Genomic DNA, 20,097 nt, shown 5'->3' with positions numbered 1-20,097 from the left:
GATATATGCATAGACATAATAATAGAACAGCTGGTCATGCACACAGTGAGGGCATGCTCTCTTTGAATAATAGAAACTTTGACAAGAAGCAGCATAGTGCTTAGTTTTGCAGTGCTGATGCTCCAGGTAACAACTAACAGCGTACAAACAGGTGGCTTTCAAATGCTCCTCGGAAATCTGGCAATTGAAATATAATGAGACATTTTATGTTGAAGATAACATTCAAATGTAATCAACCATCAAATTAGTCATATAATAATTCAATGTAAAACCCTATTTTAAAAACATTTATTTATTTAGCAGTTATCATTTACATCATGATCACTTACTTTTGTAATAGTATTTATATTATGGTCACTACTCTTGCAATAATATTATTATTTGTATCATGGTCACTTTCTTTGCAATATTTTCTTACACTATGGTCACTTTACATTACAATACTCTTTTTATATATCTTGCCACTTGATGGCAGGTTGATTGGTATGTACCAAGCAGGTCCCTCAGATCCTCTGCATCTGTCCCCAGAACCTCCACAAAGAAGTTTGGTGAGGCCGCTTTTAGCTACCGCGGCCTCCATCTCTGGAACAGCCTGCCTATGGATCTGAGGGACTGCACCTCTGTAGACATTTTTTAAAAAACAATTTAAGACATATCTCTTTACCCTGGCTTTTACCTAAGGTGCCATTCACTGCTAAATTTTTACGTCCTGATCACTCCCTGTTACTTTTATCTCTGGTGCTTATTTACTGCACAGGTCATATCTACTTTTACTGCAACTGGTCTTAAATTATGCTTTTTATCCTATAGGTTCTTTTATTGTTGTAGTTTTATGTTTTTACTTTTTCTTTTAATTTCTAGTTTTTCATGAAACTGCCCTGTTGTCTATTTCTGTTTTTACTGTGCTCTGTGAAGCACTTTTGGCTATAATTCAGTATGAAAGGTGCTATATAAATAAATAAAGTTAAAGTTGATTGTTTTTCCTGTTTATTGTGTAGGTTATAGATATTTCTGTCTGTTTATTGTGTTTTTTTTTTGTTTGTTTTTTGCCTTTTCTACTTTTTTCTTATTCTGTACACTTTTCCTCTGCTGCTGTAACAAGTAAATCTCCCCGTGGTGGGATTAATAAATCTAATAATCTAATTATTTATTCCACTCGCCGCCTTTTTTTTCCGATAACACGTGAAGGCAGCACCACCCCGTGACGTCAGACGCAGACGGTCACGCACGGGGTGGAACCGCGAAGCAGCCTTGTAGCCTCGTCCCTGTTAGCCTGGCGTGATCGCATCAGGAGCCGAAATAAAAACCTCTCAGCGTCGCTACGTTATGTCGTTAACTCTGTAACCAACACATGGTCACGATCGGGTAGAGTGGACACGACTACTGGACTGTTTCTTCAACGTAACAGACCGCTATGGATGCAGTGAACGCGTTCAACATGGAGGTAAAGTTTGCTGTGTTTTTACAGAGAGGCTAAAAAAAAAAGCTAATGTCAGTCGGGTTGAGTTATAATCCAGCTGATTTGTTTGATAGCTGAGCTGATACTAGTTCAACTTCACGGTGTGAATTAAGTCTTTCTTTTAGGTGGACGTTTGGTTAGTCGATCAAAACATAAACATCGTTTTGACTGCTATGTGTTAGCCACTAGCTTCAGTCGAGTTCAGGGTTAATCTTGTCAGGCAAGGCCTCAGATTTCATTTTACATTTTTTATACTTTAGTCATTTAGCTGCCGCTTTTTCTTTTATTTTTTTTTGACAGGGGAGTAATTTGGGGTTGAGTATTTTTACCCAAGGACACTTGGCAGACTTTGGGGGAGCCCGGGGATCGAACCACCGATCATCTGATCAGTGGACGACCTCCTGATTTCAGCCCCTTTTTTTATTTCAGCGTCTAGCTAACGTTAAGATAATTGTTGACTTAGTTAACACCACCATGAGCTGTCAGTAAAAGTGTAGGCGTATTGAATATAACCACTACAGCTTTCTATAACTCCTGTTTATGACGCATTTACACATGAAGCTGTCGTTAGACGTGACCTTTGACCACAGAGGTGCACTACGATGACAGATTAACAGGTTAGGAGAGAGTTAGTGTTGAGTTTTAAACCTGGGTTTGTCTGTTTTTTCAGTGTGAAGGAGAAAGTCTCTTTTGTGTTGGCTGGGTCACCATGGTTACACATGATGCACACCTAATCCTCTCAGGGAGAGTTTATTGTTGTCCTCTTACCTTGCTGTGTTTTTATTTGAATGTGTGTCTGTGATGTTGGGTCATGTTGAAATTTTTAAAATCAAAACATTAAAGACACCAGTGATTGTTTATGAATGAAATGTTTGACACCCAGGCTTCACTGACATTTCTGTTTATGCACTATATGTTGGTGAGCCTGAATATGATTAGATTAGATTAGATTTTATTTATCCCACAATGGGGAAATTCACTTGTTACAGCAGCAGAAAGTGTAATATACACTACAGAAGCAGAATCAGATAAAAGGGCACAGAAATTAAAGACAGAAATATCTATAACCTACACAATAAACACGAAAAACAATCAACATTCAAAACAGACAAGTACTGAGGATAAAAAGTGACATGATATATATAAAAGTACTGTAATGTAAAGTGACCATAATATAAATAATATTACAAAAGTAAGTGACCAAGTGTTTAAAGTTTTAACTCTTTAACACACACAGTCTATATTAAGTTTAACTGTCTGTGCAGAAGTCGTGACATCCCAGTGAAAGAAAAGTTTTGTGAGGATGAGAACATCCATTATTTACCCATGTCAAGTTGTCTGTGGATGTGTAGGTTTATGAAAAATAACATGTTTAATCCATCTGTTCCCTGAATTATATACATATCATAATTATTTTGTTTGCTGTTGCTGAATTTTCTATTATCTACCAGTGGAAAATCTGTCGTCTGTGTCACGTTTCCTAATGTTGTTGTATACCATTGTTTTTACTTTTGAATATTAACTGTTTTAATTCTTTTTTTTCTTTTTTTTTTGAAAACCAATCAGTTGTTCTCCATGATTGACATGAAGCCTCCAATATCCCGTGCTAAGATGATGTCTGTAACAAAGTCAGCCATCAAAGCTATCAAGGTAAAGCAAATATATGATGGGGTCTCGTAGATTTCTTGGTTGAGATGTTTTTAGAAGAAACAATAAGAAGAATTGATTTTGACTGATAGTTACAGAATGATTTTTATTATACCTATAAATTATAATTTTCACATCAATTACTCACTTCTGGTTGTGTGGATTGTGGGATGCAACAGTTTGTACTTTTTTTTTTTTAACTAGACTATGTCCTTATGTCTATGACCTTAACCAACTTTGTAGTAGTAGTAGATATGGCTACAAACTGGATAGTCAGTGAGTGAGTAACGAATAAGTCCTGCTCTAGCACTCCTCCTTGCAAATGATAAGCCAAAGTTTTTGAAAAAGTTTGGTGTTATCATTATATTCTTTTGAAATGGCTGTAATCATTAAATTCTTTGTTTTCCATGGCAGGGTGTTAGAGTTCAAATGTTTCATTATTCCAGGCTATGGAGCTGATTAATGATGTAAAAATTCAGATTTTATAATAAGTATTTTACTATCTTGCAAACTTGATCCCTTATTTCGGGATGTGATCTTTCCAAAGACGTCAATAACCTCAACGTGACTTGTCAAATGTGACGTTTGCATGTGGTCTACTGGTTATACATTGCATGTATTATCTAGTGTTCTGTGACTAATGTTGTTGTTTTTTGTCTTTCATTAGCTTTACAAACATGTTGTCCAGATTGTTGAAAAGTTCATTAAGAAGGTATGTACTGTAGAGCCTTTACTACACATTGTATGAAACATTTGAGTTCAAAGTGGCAATAAATTGTCTTTTTTAATTTTTTTCAGTGCAAGCCAGAATTGAAAGTCCCTGGTTTGTATGTGGTTGATTCCATTGTGCGACAGTCACGACATCAGTTCGGCGTGGACAAAGATGTATTCGGGCCCAGATTCCTGAAGAACTTCAACGATACTTTTCAAAACCTTTACCGCTGTCCGGAGGATGATAAGGTGCTCTGTCTTTGTGCTTTCGGTATTTGTAATTGTGATTACAGTGAATGATAGTATGAATTATCCTAAAGGTGGGATTGCTTGTTTTTATTTTATCAGAGCAAAATTGTCCGTGTGCTGAACCTGTGGCAGAAGAATGGTGTGTTCGACATGGACATCATTCAGCCTCTGATGGATATGGCAAATGGAGCCATTGTACCCGCCCCTGGACTGGAAGGTAAATTAAATGATATAATTCTCTATGGGCAATGTTTGACTATTTACAACAATACCTGAAAATTAAGGAAAGTGATGTTCTTCTATCTGAACAGTTCCTATTGACGCTCAACCAGAGACACAGCATCCTCTCACTAGTGCCTCAGTTGTGTCTGCTGTGCCCCAGCTACCTAGTCCTGATGCCTTAGCTGCTGTGGCACAGCTGTTTCAGTCTCCTCATGGACAGGAGGTAAGTGATTAATAGCTTATAGTGCTCTGGCAGTTCTAGATCATGGTAGGCGAAGAATTGTTTTAACCTTTCTCTCTCTCTCCGTCCTTTAGCTTCAGAGGATGCTCCAGAACTTCCAGCAGGCAGATAAGAGTCTTGCCACCACCGTCGCTAACAACATATCAAACCCACCCCAGATGCCTGTGGGCCAGCTCAACCCATACGGCACGCACACAGAAAAGAAAAGCTCTTTAGCTGAGGTAATGGTATAGCTCAGTGTCGTAATATTTCCTGTTGTGATTAAACACAAATTAGGCAAACCCCACTGTTAGGCACAGAGCAGCTCAAGTGATAGAACGGTTAAATTCACTATAGTAACAACTAAAACATATTTTGTTGTAGCCTGTTTTGTTGCTGCTGTGCTCTCTTAATTCGAAACCTGTTGTCTGTGTGTAATATATTTTTATCTACATATATTTCAGAAACTCCTTGACCGATTTGACTATGACGATGAACCCGAGGATATCACGGCTAAAGAAGGCAATGCTCAACCACAGTGAGTTTCATGAAATGTATAGGATAAAATGGTGAACGGGTGTTTTTAGGTTTTTATCTGCTGATGCTATACTACTGAGCTGGCCTGTACCAAAGTTTTGGAGCTGGAATCCATTTGTAAAAATAGATTGATTGTGTCATTCCTTTTAATGTGTTCTTTTGTTTTGGTAATACTCAGACTCACTATAGTATATTTTGTCCTGACAGGGGCATTCCTGAAAATGTGTTTAACCAGTTTTCCGGTCAGATGCACAACATGGAGCATGCTCATCCACATATGATGGGACAGACTGGTGGTATAGAGGTAAAATTGTAACTGAATTATAATAATAACTCGTCTTAAGTATCAAGATGTTCTTCTCACATGAGATGTTGAGCCATGATTATATTTAAAATGCTTTAAATATTTATGTTTTGACAATGTCAAGGATGAACTGTGTGGAGCTGCAAGCTTTCATTTGTTGTTTCACTGTTTCCTGTGGCTGTTTCTTTGTCATTCTTCAGCACGGCGGAGGAATAAGTCATGGTGATCATCATATGATGCAAGATGGATATTGTTCCATAAATGAGACTTATTCTCAAACACGGGTAAATCTTCAAACCAAATTAGGTTTATACTGTGTTTCAGATGTCTTAAATCATATGATGTGTACGTGAGTTCCTACTCCTCACGTTTTCTGTTTTCACTTCTCTAACATGACTTTGTTGCTAAGACTGGCAGGGTAAGGGTAAAGTCCATGTATAAATAGAAGAAGTCCAGAACAGAACGAGGGTCTGGGACAGGTCAGAGAGGTGACATTTATATTGGGGAAACTATTAATTAAAGGAAACTAAGAAGACTTATGATGCTATCTGTATCTATGGGTCTGAGACAGCCCATTAGAGAGTGTACAAGAACCAACTGTTCAAGCTCCACGGGGAGCCTTTTTCTGCACTGTTAAACGCTTCTTGTACAAGAATAATCAACTTAAACTCTGATACCTCGAATCCAGTCTTCTTATCGAAGGGTCGTTTGAAAATTCTTATAACAATGTCAATCCTGTGAGATAAAAACTCTCAGCTTTGCATTTCAATGTCATTTCAACATTGCAGTGGCTATCTCGGTTGGCTAGGAAGTTTCTCTGTTGTGCCACATGGGAATTTGTGAACTCGGGTGTGAACTCTTTAAATTAAAACTTGGTGCTGTCTGCTTGTAATTTTGTAAAAAAATAAAATTGCCATCATTGTCTAATAGGGAAATTCAAGAGAAGACTCAACTATGAGGCGAGATGGCAGACACAGAGGCTATGGCAGGAGGTCAAGATCCAGATCTGGTTCTAGGTAAGAGGCTGTGCTCAACCCAGATGACGGTGTAGTGCTGTGGATTTCAATTAAATGTGTTCAAATACTTTGTTTATTGTTCTTCTATTGTTATTTTTGTTGGGGCACATATCCGACTCGCAAAGCATATTTTGTAACTGCTGCTATTGTTGCAGTGTCTCCTGCTGCAGTACTCAATGTAAAGGGCACATCTGACACTCCATAGGGTCCCTGAACTTCATGTGTTCATGCTGTGATTCCCTACTGAGCTCATGGCTCAGAAAGGGATTACTTTCCTCATAGGAATTGCTTTAATTGGTCAGCCCACGTTCAGCTGTTTAAACTTTTGTGTTTCAGATCTCCCAGGAGAAGATCAAGATCTTCGTCGCGCTCTAGAAGGTCACGGCATCGACGCTCTCGTTCTCGCTCCAGAGAATGGCACTGGAGATCTCGCTCTCACTCTCAAGACAAGAGTGAAAGAGAAAAGGACAGGGAGCGCAGACAGAAAGGTCTCCCCAGTATAAAAAGCCAGACTCTCAGTGGTATGTGCTACACCACAAACAAACCTGTGAATGTCATTTATGATACAGTACACAGAACTGCTGGAATCACTACATGCAAGTCACAGCTACAGTATCTACAATGTCTAAGTCTGTTGAGAGCAGCCTTTTTGATTTCATAAGTGTTGCTTTTAATATGATGAAACCACATTGCTGTGTATCTACAGAGCAGGGCAACAATTATTGTTGTCATTGTTAATTATAAGTAATCAATAGTGTCTAATCTACCTGAACCCAAACTGTGCTCATTGATCTTAGTGGAAATTTACGATATGCATAGCACACATTTAAAAAGCTTATAGAGAATTGACACAGATGCACCACAGTGTTTCTACAATAGCCCAGAATAGACAAACCAAACACAGACTCTTTAAAGTTTTACATTGAGGGGTAATGAGAGCTGGTATTCAGCCGGTTGCAATATGAAATGTCACTGTTAAATTCCACTGAATCCTACACACCGATCCTTTGTGCACCACAAGTACAAGAAGTCTGAAACTGCAGCAACCAAAAAAGGTTTTTTTTGTGTTCTCTGTCCTGCAAAAACACTGTTTTTGTTTCTCCCCTGAACAATTCATCAGCTGTATTGATGACATTTCCATTCTCTTTGGATTCAGTGTGACTGTCTTAGTATCTGTTCTGTTGGCTTGTTGTGATCCTTAGTGGTCGGCCCATTGTTTTGTTTCATCCCACACACAGTTTAAGCAAGTAATTGACTGGAACAGCAACAGCTGTCTCATTCACTCAGGCACAAGGTTGTATGTACACTAAGGGCAAGGGGTAACCAGATTTGTCATGCATTCTCATTTGCCAAAGAAACTGGGTAACCATTACTGAGATTTCCAGGGCAACCAGATTTGTCAACCATTTCATGCTTTCTGGTTGCCTAGGGAATCTGAGCAAGAGTAAAATACAAGTCAGCTCTATCAATGACAACATGTACTAGTGAAATAAAATATAAAGCTATTGAAAATAGTATAATAAAGAAGAAGAAGACGACCTAAATCTCTTCCACCCTCCCAAAAGTTGCTAATGTCATTTTGCTTATAGTTTGCAGCACTACACTTTGGGTTGGACAACTAGACAAGAAAACTCAGCAGTCTGACGTGATGTCCCTTTTGGAAGAGTTTGGCCAGATTGAGTCAATCAATGTAAGTTTGGACAATTCACACCAAAGATAAGTAAGAAACATTGTAATCTACTCTGATTTTAAGATAACGGTATCAAGTGTTTCACAATTACTTTTTGCTTTTTTCTATGTCCAGATGATTCCTCCAAGGGGTTGTGCTTATATTGTTATGGTTCACAGACAAGATGCCTACACAGCCTTGAACAAGCTCAGTAGGGGGTCATACAAAGTCAATCAGAAACCTGTCAAGGTACATAAACTCTTACAGCTTTATTTCCAGTTTTAAATTGGTTCTGTATTATTTGTTTTTGTAACTAATTCTAGCGTTCTTGCCTAGATTGCTTGGGCTTTGAACAAAGGTATAAAATCGGCGCACAAAAAGTTCTGGGATGTGGAGCGGGGAGTTACCTATATTCCCTGGAGCAAAGTCAAAGCTGAGGAGTTGGAGAGCTATCGGGAAGGAGGTATACTGGACGCAGAGACACTAAATCCAGGTAAATACTGAGCAGTTCCCTTTTAGATTGGCCAAGATTCATCTACATCGAGCTATTAGAAACTGTTTCCCTTATGTTGTCGATGTATTTTTCCATTGTGCACAGAGTGGAATAATTCCAAGGACCTTAATAAGCTGGCAGCTGTAAATGGAGTGCTGGAAAGTGTACCAGTAGATGGAGCCATGGCTGCTCAGATTCAGGTAATGCTAACACAGTCTTTAAACACCTTCCTTTTCACATTACAAGTTGTTATTGTATTGGTTTCATCCTTTAAACCTTGCTGTTGGAGGCCTACTTTGCGATTTTTCTTGTGGAGAATGTAAGGAAAATAAATTGTTGCATACAAGTAGTGGAGCTTATCTGAACCACCCTGTCACTTTCTCTTCAGAAATCAAGTCACGGCAAGGTTACATTTAAAGAAACTATGCAGGCTAATGACTAAATCTTCTAAATGAAATTAGAAGTGTGTAGTAGCATCCAATAAAGACTATCCCATTCACTGAGAAATAGGCATGGCACCTTTCTAAATACCATACTTAAAGATGTTTATCAATCTTTTGTTGTACAGTAAATTGGTGCTCAGCTTATATTAGGTCATAAGTAACATTTCTGTGTATTATTCGGAGAAATTCACTAATGGTTAAACTAAGTGACATTTCAAACAAATACACTCACCATGTCAGGCAAAACAGAGATTAAAAAAAGTAAGATTTCCAGTTTCATGGTATAAATGTAGAGTTGGTAAGAAAATACTACGGTCCGGTCAAAAAACATAAATTAAATTAATTGGATAGATTACCTTTTTACTGTGTGATTAACCACATCTGGTCTGGTTTATTTAGTTTCACATGAAACATATTTGCGATATCGTTTGAAAAGCCACACAATGGCACATAAATTCTTTGTATGAGGGTTCATTATTTGTGTCCTATTTACTACCTTGAATGCTAAAGAGGCTGAATTATTAAAGTACTTATTTTGGTTATCGTGTATTATAAATTGGATGGATCCAGCTAATAGTAGATGTATCAATTTTTTCACCTAACCCGACAGAAGAACCCATAACACTTAAAATATCAACCTTTTAAAAACTCTTACAAAAAATGTTTTGGGCAACTCGACTTTAGGACGACTCAGTTTTTCTCTTTGTGAAGTCTTGGCATTGAACACACAGGACAGCTTGTAATAGTTACGTTTAACAACTTGCTGCCCGAAACTTGTGCTTTTGGAAAACATTCTCAGTTTGGCTATCTGCAACAGATGTGACAGATGATAGTATTTTAGTGTGCTGAATTAAATTGTTTTTTATTAAAAGAGATTTTTATGTTTTTGTCATAAATGAATATCACATTTACCATCTGACAGGGGTTGTCAACATGTCACTCGTGTCTTTATTTGCATCATCAAGGTTGTTCTGCAGTCACCAAATAAGTTCTAATAAATTTCTTTCCGCTACCACAATTCAGATAAGCTCCTCTGCTGATAGGCATTAATATCAGCAATGCTTATTCATGCGTTTCTATTTTTTTCTTTACAAAACATTTGCATCTTCTTCACTCAGTAACCCTGTACTTTGCAGTATAACTCATTCAAATAAAGTGTGGGAATTACACAAAAACTACTGTGGTATGTGCAGAGCGAAGAATTTCTGTTATCCTTTGTCTGTTTTCAGTAACTAAACTTTTTATTATTCGGAATGTCTGGGTTTGGCAAAGTTATCAATAAAAAGATCAATTTAACATCTAATTACAAGTTTTTCTAACCGTCCAGCAGTAGTTTGAAGACAACAAAAATAATAAATATATTGGTGACTAAATGAATACGCTTCTTTAGCTTCACTAAACGTTTGAATATACAAACTGATTGTGACCTCAAAGCAACAAAATAAATGTGGAAGTATTTTTGATTAGTTGACTTCACAGTTCCAATGTAAAGTCAAAATCAAAATTTTAATTCTGCAATTAAAATGTAAAAAGGTCTCTCATGACCACATGTTAAAAAAAATTGCAAACAAACTGGCATGGTCATGAGTAAAACATGATCCAGATGGACTGTCTACCATACTTAGCAAGCCTGCTGTGTGGGCACCTTGCGGTGAAGAAAAGTTGCTCACAAGTTTTGAGGTCAAGAGTACCTGACTGTTGGCCGCTGGTGGGACTTGGGCCCGATTGGGAGGAAGAGTGTCCAAGTGGGAGACAAGGTAAGCCGACAACACCACGAGCAACTTATATGATACATGTTGCGCTTTTTTTTATTTCTGACTTGGAGTTTGAGCATGTGCCATTGACTGAATTGTTATGGAAAACTCCACAATCCATAACAACAGAACTACTCAAACCAGTCATGTATGCTCAGCTAATGCCTTCAGTCCTGTTTTGGGATTCTTGTTTCCTGAATTCATAGTTTTTCTCTATTAATTATTATTTCGTTACTTATTGTTTACTCAATGAAACCGCAAAAGGCTCTAATTTTATATAGATAACCTGAAACAAGAATGCATTAAATGTGTTTATATGCAGCTTTAAACTTGTTCTATATAGTATAAAATACAGGTATACCACACAGGCCTGCTGTTATTTACTATTTACTATTATTTTTTTAAGAAAAATAGCAACAAATCAGTCGGTTTTATAATGGTTTGTGGCATTTCAAGGAAAGGAGCTGCAAACTTTTAGTGTTATTGGCCAAATAGGGATGTGTGTCCAAATATAAAAAATCATATTACACAAAATAAGATCCTTATTGTTCCTTATTGCGCAGCAGAGAGAAAGGAAAGAGGGAAAGGAAAAATCATAAGTCACACTTGCATGTTGTGTGTTTTGCACCAAATGTCTTAAAAAATAACGTGTGACCAGCACACTGTGCGATCACATTACCTACCTCAACATTTTAAGGTCTCTATATATTACGTAAGATGAAAGCAGAACATTTAATAAAGATTCATCTCAACGAGGCACTTGCTTGTTGCTGTTTTTAAGACAGTTTGAAACAATGAGTTGTCTACTGTATGTCAAGGCCACACTTGACTGGTCACCATACATTTAACTGACTTTCATCAGAGGAACTTGAGGCGGTGTCACTTTAGTAGGATGAGATGCTTTCATTCTTGATCTTTGGGTGTAGTTTTTTTTTTTTCCAATTGGATGTGACGGGCCGTCAACGAGAGGCCATATTTTCTGTCCAGTTATTCTCTCCACCAGATGTAAGCCTTGAGGTTTTATGAGTTTAGTTGTGTCTGTCTATCTGCCAATCTTGCTTACTACTGGACCAATTATGACCGTATGCTCAAGAACCAGCTATAGCTGTTTCACAATTTTGAAAAACCTTGAAAAATCATGCTTGTGTTGAAGTCTTGCAAAAGTTTGATGGAAATTGCAAAATTCATAAAAACTTCCTCAGTTTTCCAAAGAAGTTTTTTTTCATGCTCACTTGAGGTGTTTTTTGTTGTTGTCTTTTTTTAAAACAAATGTTTAATATGGACAATGGAAACGCGTTCTGACAAAGTGCACATTTAATTTGCATCACTGATCAGCTGTTTCCACTCTGAAAGTCTCCTTATTGCTACCATGACTGTAATACATCCATGATCGATCCACACAGATCAGGTGTAACCCTGCTCACATTAAACAAACAAAGGCCATATTTCCTTCATGTTTTCTGCATTGTTTTTCACCAGTTGAGTTTCGACTGGCACTTTTAATTACCTCATCTTGTTGCGCCCTCTTCTGGTTTTCCAACTGGAAAATTGGCGCCACCAACTGCTTATCATGTGAACTAAGTCCAAATATTTGCATAATGTGGCAGATGGAAACAAGGATTCACTTGCACTTTTCCCTTTTCTCGAAATTTAGGTAGAATTTTTGAAACATTTGGATGAAAACCACTAATTGTGCTCTGTTTTATATTGACTGCTGACTCCTAGGCTCACCTAGTCTATTGTAGGACATATTTTGGCCTTTGTTGTGGCTCAAAAACTGACATCCATAGAAATGTTTGATCTCATCTTGAACTGGAGCATCTGCAGATTACTTCCATGCCCAATATGTCCACTAAAGTTGGACACGATACAAGGTGAATAAATCCCTGTTATCTTCACCGCCACGTTGACTGGAAGGGAGCCGGAGGAAAAAGGTATGTCATTGGCAGTTGCTGTATATTGCAGCTCTTTGTCTGCGCGCTCACCATTTTTTGAGAGGTCAAGATCTGCTAGTAATCAACGAATGGCCATGGTTTCTTTTTTCTAATTTGACACAATATTCCTTCCTGTTTTTAATTAAAAACACTGGCAATGAATTCCTCACACCATTTTAGTTGATAATTCCTATCAAGCTAATCTAAAGTTCACTACAAGCCTGGGGGCATGTATGTCCCAAACTGCAATACCTCTACATAACCAGCAGGAACATTGCTTGTGTCAAATCTAGACCTTTCTACACAACAAAGTAGTGTTTAATTAAATGATGTGGTTTTCTGCAAGGCGTACTTCAAAGTCAACAAACTCGTGATCAAAATTGAAGTCCTATAAAGCCCCAGCACTCAAGTGAGTGCCCTCTTTTATGAGAGCCAAAGATAGAAGATGTAAAAATGATAAGTAGTAATGTATTGTGGTCTTAACCCTTCCTTGTTTAGATTTTCTTCTGGTTCTGTGTATTGTGAAATTTTATAGATATCTGCCCTTATAAACTTTAAGCAGAACCACTTTTTTTTTTAAATTTCCAATCAACACAAAATGTTCTGTGGCAGGCATCTTACATAATGGTATGTTTCAAAAAGGATACACCCGTTTGAATTCTTTGGATCCAAGGTGTGACTTTTGAAACGCTGTTTTTCGCAAACTGACTGCTTTTCATATCTTCAAACTTGTCACCTTTTTGTTGAATTTGAATTTTGGATGCAAGATATGGCATCCGTTTAAGATTTGTAGTTTTTAAGAAGTGTTTTTCTTTGGCAGTTGCCTTTGCATATTAATGTTTTGGTCATCTCTTTCTGAACTCTGTTGCAAATCCCAGACAAACTTGTAATCCCACTTGCAGGATTACGTGACCATATGTTCAAATAGTAATGCCAACTGAGGTAAACCCTTTTGTTTTCAACTCTTCACAAAAGCTGCATTTCTTTTTTTTGACTGGCTTTTCTGTCTCTATGGCGTGTTTGGTTTGTGGTACGGGTATCAAATGATGCATGTTAACTAATGTGATTTGGCTAGTGTGTCGTACTATAATGATGGAGTTACACGGCCAGCCATCTGCTTGTGCAGCAAAGAGGAGAAAAGAAATGATTGAGGAAGAAAGTGTCGAAAGAGGCACGTGAATAAGCAGTGCCAGATTGTGGCAGAGAGGAATTTATGCACATAAACATTTAGTTGATTGAATAGTTCTGGCAAAGTCTCCTCTATGCAGTGGGTTTGACGGGGCTTGTGCCACTTTTTTTTCACTGCAGTTTACCCACAGTAGTTTTAAAAATAAACGTCTGTGACTTTTCCCACATTACATATTTTTCCTCATCCTATCAGGATGATCCATCTGGATGTTACATTTACAGGACAGGAAATGTTGCCTATTTCATCTACAGGTAACCAGGCTTGTTGAAGTCAAGCAGGTACAACAAAAAGTGTAAAGGATGCCCTTTGAATTAAGTGGATAAGGTGAAACATGTTTGTACTGCACACTGGGCACACAAATGACAAATATTAACCTCTGTGTTTAAGTAGCATCCCAACTCTTAACTTTTGGGTGCTTTTTTCCCCCTAGTGTTTTCTTTTTTCTAAAAAAACAACAACATAAAACTATTCTAAATTATAATAATTACACATGCCATGGGTTACCACAAAGGTTTGTTTATTTAACATCCTGGACCCTATGCATAGGTTAGAAATAAAGCAGAAGTGACCTTGTCTAAACCCTTTTTTGATTTCTTTTTTTGCATGATAACACTCTATATTCTACACGTTCTAGACATCACAGGTGTGACTCTTAGACTCTCATTCTCGCTTACTGAATAGTTTCAGGCAGCTCAGTCATTACATTGTAAAATCTGAGCACTCTTCTCTTTTCAGTCGTTGTCAAATGAAGTGACATTTCAAGGCAGGAGGGGAATTCTTCAGGTACATCAAGTAGCATAGCAGTGGTCTAGATCCATGTGTGGAGAACATCAGACTCACATGAAGCCTCACAAAGGTGAGTGTTTAAAGAAATGATCTTTGGATATTGGGATTCCCATTCATGGATGATACTGTCGACTGGTTGGAAGGTAATGACAGGTTCATTCATAATAAAGATTCTCCATGACATTTATTCTTACTCATGAATAATCAAATATATCAAAGCCAGTGTATTGTGGAGCTGCTTTATTTTTTTTTTACATGTCTTATAAGTAGCCAGTATAAACAAAGAACAAAGGAATTGTTGACACAAGGCACAGGGATGATACCGATCAGGGACAAGGGTCTTGATCAAAGATCCAGTTCCTAGCTGTCGGACTTGTGAGGTTTCCTAAGTGGAAATAACCTGCAGGAAAAATGGAACAGCAGATATCCTGTATTTTCTGCTGATGGAGTGAAACACCAGGGTAAGAGTAGACCTCTCGGTTGCTACACCGCCTCCCCCCCAAAAAAACTGACTGCATAAACGTATGAATTGTTTTGTCTTTGCTTCAATAGAGTAATTGAATTATAGCATGAAAGATGTGCCCATATTAAAAAAGGACAGGTTATTTTATGTTGTCATTTCATGTTCCTTCTCTATTTGACTTCATTCCTGTAGATGGATATTCCTGGAAACTATTTGGAATTTTGTGCAGGGATTATGAGTGACTCATTGAGTCTGTTCTTAATCAAGTTATAGTCATTTATTGCAAAAACTTAAAAAAATAAATAAATAAAGGTACCCCTTGCCTCAGTGCGTCCTCCCATTAAATGAGATTCAGGCATGTTCAAGTGGTAAATTTAAAACTACTGTGTAAAGAATTTGAAAATGTCCAACTTACTTCCACTTTCTAGCACCGATCATTCATTTGCTTTTCAATGTTTTTTTTTAACGGTACACATATTACCTTTAACCTGAGAATATAATTTTTTACCACTAGGGGTATTTTACATCAAAACAATAACAAAAGATTTAGTCTGTTCACAACATGAGGGGATTGTGGGAGTTGTTGTCTTCAATGTTAAACAACCACCATGGCCAATGAAAATCTGACATGACACGGAAATCATGTTCACGGACGAGGTAATGTATTAAAGGACCTGTACGTTGGATTTAGTGATATCTAGTGGTGTAGTTGATGATTGCACCTGCCTGCCTAACCAGTGTTTAGTTTGTGTGTTCTCAGTTACTGTAGAAATGTGGTAGGTCAGAGTCAGAGTTCTTGCTGTATACTTGCTTCTTCTAAATCACACAGGACCTTTTACCTTTTTTTTTTTTTCATGTTATGTTAAGTCACATTTGCTGACTTCCTTCCTCACTCTGAAGTATCCCATGCACAAGGGTGTATCTGCAATCCATAGTACATGACACACCCACTTCACTGCATGACACACCCTACTGGATTAAAGGGCCAGTGTGTTAAGTGGCACCTACTGGTGAAGTTGCAGATTGCAACCAAATTAATTCTCTCCCATGCCTCACCCTCTTCTTCCAAGCATGTAGGAAAAACTCTGGCTGTGACATTCACATAAAAATCAACAGGCCACATCTAGATCAGTGTTTAGTTTGTCTGTTCTGGGCTACTGTACAAAAAATGGTGGTTCAACATGGCGGACTCCTTGGAAGAGGACCTGCTCTCACTGTAGATTTAAAAGGCTAATTTTGAGACGACCATAACGCTGATTCATATATTCAGGTGATTAAACACTAATGCAGTGATTCTCAACTGGTGGGTCGCGACCCAAAAGTGGGTCGCGGACCCGTTCTCAGTGGGTCGCGGGCCTTTGCCTGGGAAAAAAAATGTTAAGAACAAAATCCTGTGCTTTTATTTTGAAGTGGATTTTTTATGCCGCGGAGTGCCGTCTATTCACAAGCCTTGTAATGTTAATAGACACCCACCAAACTGCACCATCTTTTCATTAAATAAATTTGAGAAGTTGAAAATTTTCCTCAATTTGGGTCACGGCCAGGGACGAGAACCACTGCACTAATGGATATTGTAATCCATTCCTGCCAATAAATACTATACCTTAGCATACCTTTAACATACTTTTAACTAAAACTATGATTGAGACCAGCAGATCTACTTGACTTTTTAATGCAGAAATGTTACACCTTCATTCCCACTGCTAGTCATAAGGATGTGTTGTTTTTAAGTACTCAATTTATTTGAGTTTATACTTTGGCATTTTTTAAATTGCCGGGTAGAACACAGTGCAATATATCACAATGCTTTGTTATAGATGTTTCCAAATAAACGGACACTAAAACCCTTTCCTAAAAACTGATCTTTAGCATCATGAACAGCATTGGATGTGTGATTAATGATTAATCTGTGACTCATATGTGCAGGAATGGCTTTTATCATCTCATCCCGCTAGACGTGATTAGTTGGAACAGAAATAGGTGCTTTGCATCTACGGAGAGATTTGTTTGACTTGCAGAGACAAATCTGTTGTTTCTGCTGGTTTCTGAACACATGAATCAAATGGGACATTTGCGTGTTTGTTGTCCTGACGTCAGGCACTCTCATTCTGTATCTCTAACAAGATTTATAGGTATACTTGCTCGGTAGCTTGTGTCTACATTCACCTTTGATTCCAAGGAGAGAATGTGGAGGCAGGACCTCAGGTGACCACCTTGCAGCATCTGGTAGGCTTTGAGTTTGAACCTGATGTGCTCAGTGACTCAGTGAACAGTTATGATGCTTAATTGAGAGAAATGTCAGTTGTGTTATTGATAGATTTGGGGTTATAGGTTGAAAAGATACATTCTAAATTGAAATCTAAATGTTTGTGTCAATAACTATACTTCTTATGAAACTAAATAAGTGCAGTCATGCAGTAACTGGTAAAGCACCCTTAATTTTCTTATTGTAGATACTGTATTCTGACTTTTACAACATAACTTGATCTGGTTAATTGAAATGATTAATATCATTTCACAGTGGCTGGATTCATTAGCTATGCTGGCAAATTTTGATATTAAAACTACAGTATAACCTTTATTTGACCTACACTGTGTGATAGTTTTTCATTATACAATTTCTGATGATATTTCATATAACCGTGAACTATTTAGTTCTAACGTTAATATTCTTCATGGAGTCACCGTCTGATGTGTGCGTAAACCTTCTCTGATGCAGAATAATTATAACCGAAACAACAAAATGACTGCATTGTTTCGTGCTTTATCAATACCTTAGTTATATTCCAGTCATTGCGAGTTGTCCAGTATTAACTCTATACAGTTTAATTTGTATCCATTATAAATTTACATGGCAGTTGATATTATTATTGATAAAAGGAAGTAATTTATATGCCTGTGCAATGTAACTTGTAAAGTCTTTGTGCATGGCAGTGATGAGCCATTGATCATTTTTTCCATTATTAGTTTGTTGGTCAGCATGATATCGCAAACATATAAACACATTGTTATTAAAGTTAGTGGAGGTTTGGTGGCAGTGTGTCTTAGTTCAAATTATTATTTTGTGTGTGTCTGTGTGTGTGTGTGTTTCCATAGTCAAGGATTATATGAACAATGTACCCTTACAGCTCAAGTGTCCTCCTTTACTTTGACCTTAAAGAAAAGCTATTGTGTTAGTTGAATGGACAACTCTGTCAAAACCTAAAGGTACTGTATGTTTGTAGGGCCAAGACATGAAACATTTTAGTTGTTTGAAAGTGTTACAGGGGGAAAAAATGAATTGCTCAGCATTTGTATGGTGTTGAGTTAAATGAATAAAGGAAGTTTTACCAAGTTTTACTTTGTTTTGTTTTTGTTTTGTGATAATGTATGAGTACTCTTTTCCTCATCGAATGTGACGCAATCAAAACTGTTTCATGTTGTGGATTCAGAAGCTATTAATTCAGTTTCTTCTTTTAGTTCACTGCTTCAAGAAGGCTCCCAAGTTGTTTTACTGTAATCTTAATAACAATGCCGTTTTGTTTCTGTGTTTCTTTGTGTTTCAGGTGCAACCAGTTGAACAGGCTGCACCCATCGGAAGTCCACTTGCTTTTCCTGGCCCCATCTTGCTGCCCCATACATCAATGCCTCCAGGAGGAGCTCCTTTCATCCCCGCAGAGTTTGACTGTTCAAAGTTGGCACCAGGTAAGACAGGATAAAATAGTGAGGACTTTTGAACCATCATCTAAAAGGGATATGTGAGTGCAGTCATGTTGACTGATGTTTATGAACTTTGGACAGAGATCCCTGCTGCAGCATTGTTACTGTTCCTCTCCGGTCTGTTGATCACTAAAACTTTATCTTATGCTCTTTTGCAGCAGGAAGCGTAAAACCTCCGGATGAGTCCGCCAAGGATTCTAACAAAGACAAAGACACACCCTTAGATGTGAGTACCGACAACCGGCTGGGGTCTCCTACAGCACCGATGATGACACTGTCAGGCCCAGGAGTCATGCAAGGTCCCAGACCGGGTATGCCACCTCTGCAGCCTCCTCCTGGCATGCCAAATCCTCATCTACCACCATTCCTCTCACCGCCGAGCATGCCGCATATGCCACCACAAATGATGCCCGGTGGACCCATGTTTGCACCAGATAGGTTCAGAATACCTATGCCCTTCCCTCCTCGTGGCCCTCCTTTCCACCGACATCCCTCTATGATACCCGATGGCTTGGACGACAGAGAAGGGGGGCATTTCCGAAATGGGAGGCCAGGGTTTGGGTGCCCACCTTTCCACAGAGGTAGGTGGTAGAAGTAGGTTGGATAATGGACCTGAGGGGAGCATTGTTATTATTATAAATAATAATGCTGAACCACTGTGAGAGACACTAAGAAATATCGGGACATCTGGTTCAACGACAACTGCTGTGAACATTTTGGAGATGCAGAAACTTTTTTTTTTCTTTTTTTTTATACCACCAGATCAGACTTTTTCTAGTGTCGAATAAACAATGAAAAACGAGACACGTGTTCTGAATGTGGTCTGCGCTCCTTCAAGTTCACCAGAGAAGACACTCTTTGCTGTAAATACTGTATGTGCTTGTAGCTGGTAGCTATGTTTTTGGTTTTTTTTTTGTATATTTGAAGTTGTGTAGTTCATGCTTATGTCTGTAATCCTGGTCGATGGGGGTAAAAACAGAGGTATGTATTTTTCAGCTTGATTTTTGTGTATGGAAGAAGACTGTAAAAATCTATAATTCATACCTCTTTGGGTATTTTGTTTTTAGTAAAAAAAAAAAACCTTTGTACCACACAGATGTTAAATTCTTCACCAAGGAAGTTTGATTTCATTGTAGAGGATTTCATGTCCTGCCAGTAGAGGGTAGAATAAACTCTGTTACCATGGCCAACCTCTGTTGTACTTTAAAGGCCACACCTTGTAGGGTCATGTGCAGTGAATATTAAAAAAAAAAAAGATACTACCACTTGATCATGTGGGGTTTTTTATTTGTGCTGGATTGA

The 20,097-nt window shown here is 37.9% G+C and overlaps 1 protein-coding gene across 2 annotated transcripts; it reads left to right on the top strand.

Moving 5' to 3' along the window:
* Window positions 1-1,184: 1,184 nt before the first annotated feature.
* On the top strand, window positions 1,185-20,065 carry LOC104923284 (splicing factor, arginine/serine-rich 15). Of its 2 annotated transcripts, XM_010736331.3 has the most exons (18): window positions 1,186-1,444; window positions 3,026-3,109; window positions 3,774-3,818; window positions 3,905-4,066; window positions 4,166-4,283; window positions 4,378-4,511; window positions 4,604-4,750; window positions 4,973-5,046; window positions 5,253-5,349; window positions 5,550-5,633; window positions 6,280-6,365; window positions 6,702-6,886; window positions 7,955-8,055; window positions 8,170-8,283; window positions 8,371-8,527; window positions 8,633-8,727; window positions 18,642-18,780; window positions 18,954-20,065. In XM_010736331.3, the coding sequence occupies exons 1-18, from the start codon at window positions 1,415-1,417 to the stop codon at window positions 19,385-19,387; spliced, it is 2,286 nt and encodes a 761-aa protein (XP_010734633.3). In that variant the 5' UTR covers window positions 1,186-1,414; the 3' UTR covers window positions 19,388-20,065. The 2 variants fall into 2 exon arrangements, with proteins under 2 accessions (XP_027135880.1, XP_010734633.3); XM_027280079.1 differs by lacking the exons at window positions 18,642-18,780; window positions 18,954-20,065 and adding an exon at window positions 8,916-10,129 and having other exon boundaries at window positions 1,185-1,444.
* The last annotated feature ends 32 nt before the right edge of the window (window positions 20,066-20,097 follow it).

This window comes from Larimichthys crocea, chromosome VII, assembly GCF_000972845.2.
Source record: "Larimichthys crocea isolate SSNF chromosome VII, L_crocea_2.0, whole genome shotgun sequence".
NCBI classification, from domain to species: Eukaryota; Metazoa; Chordata; class Actinopteri; family Sciaenidae; genus Larimichthys; species Larimichthys crocea.
Note: the sequence above shows the minus strand (reverse complement) of the source record. Positions and strands in the feature narration are given on the sequence as shown.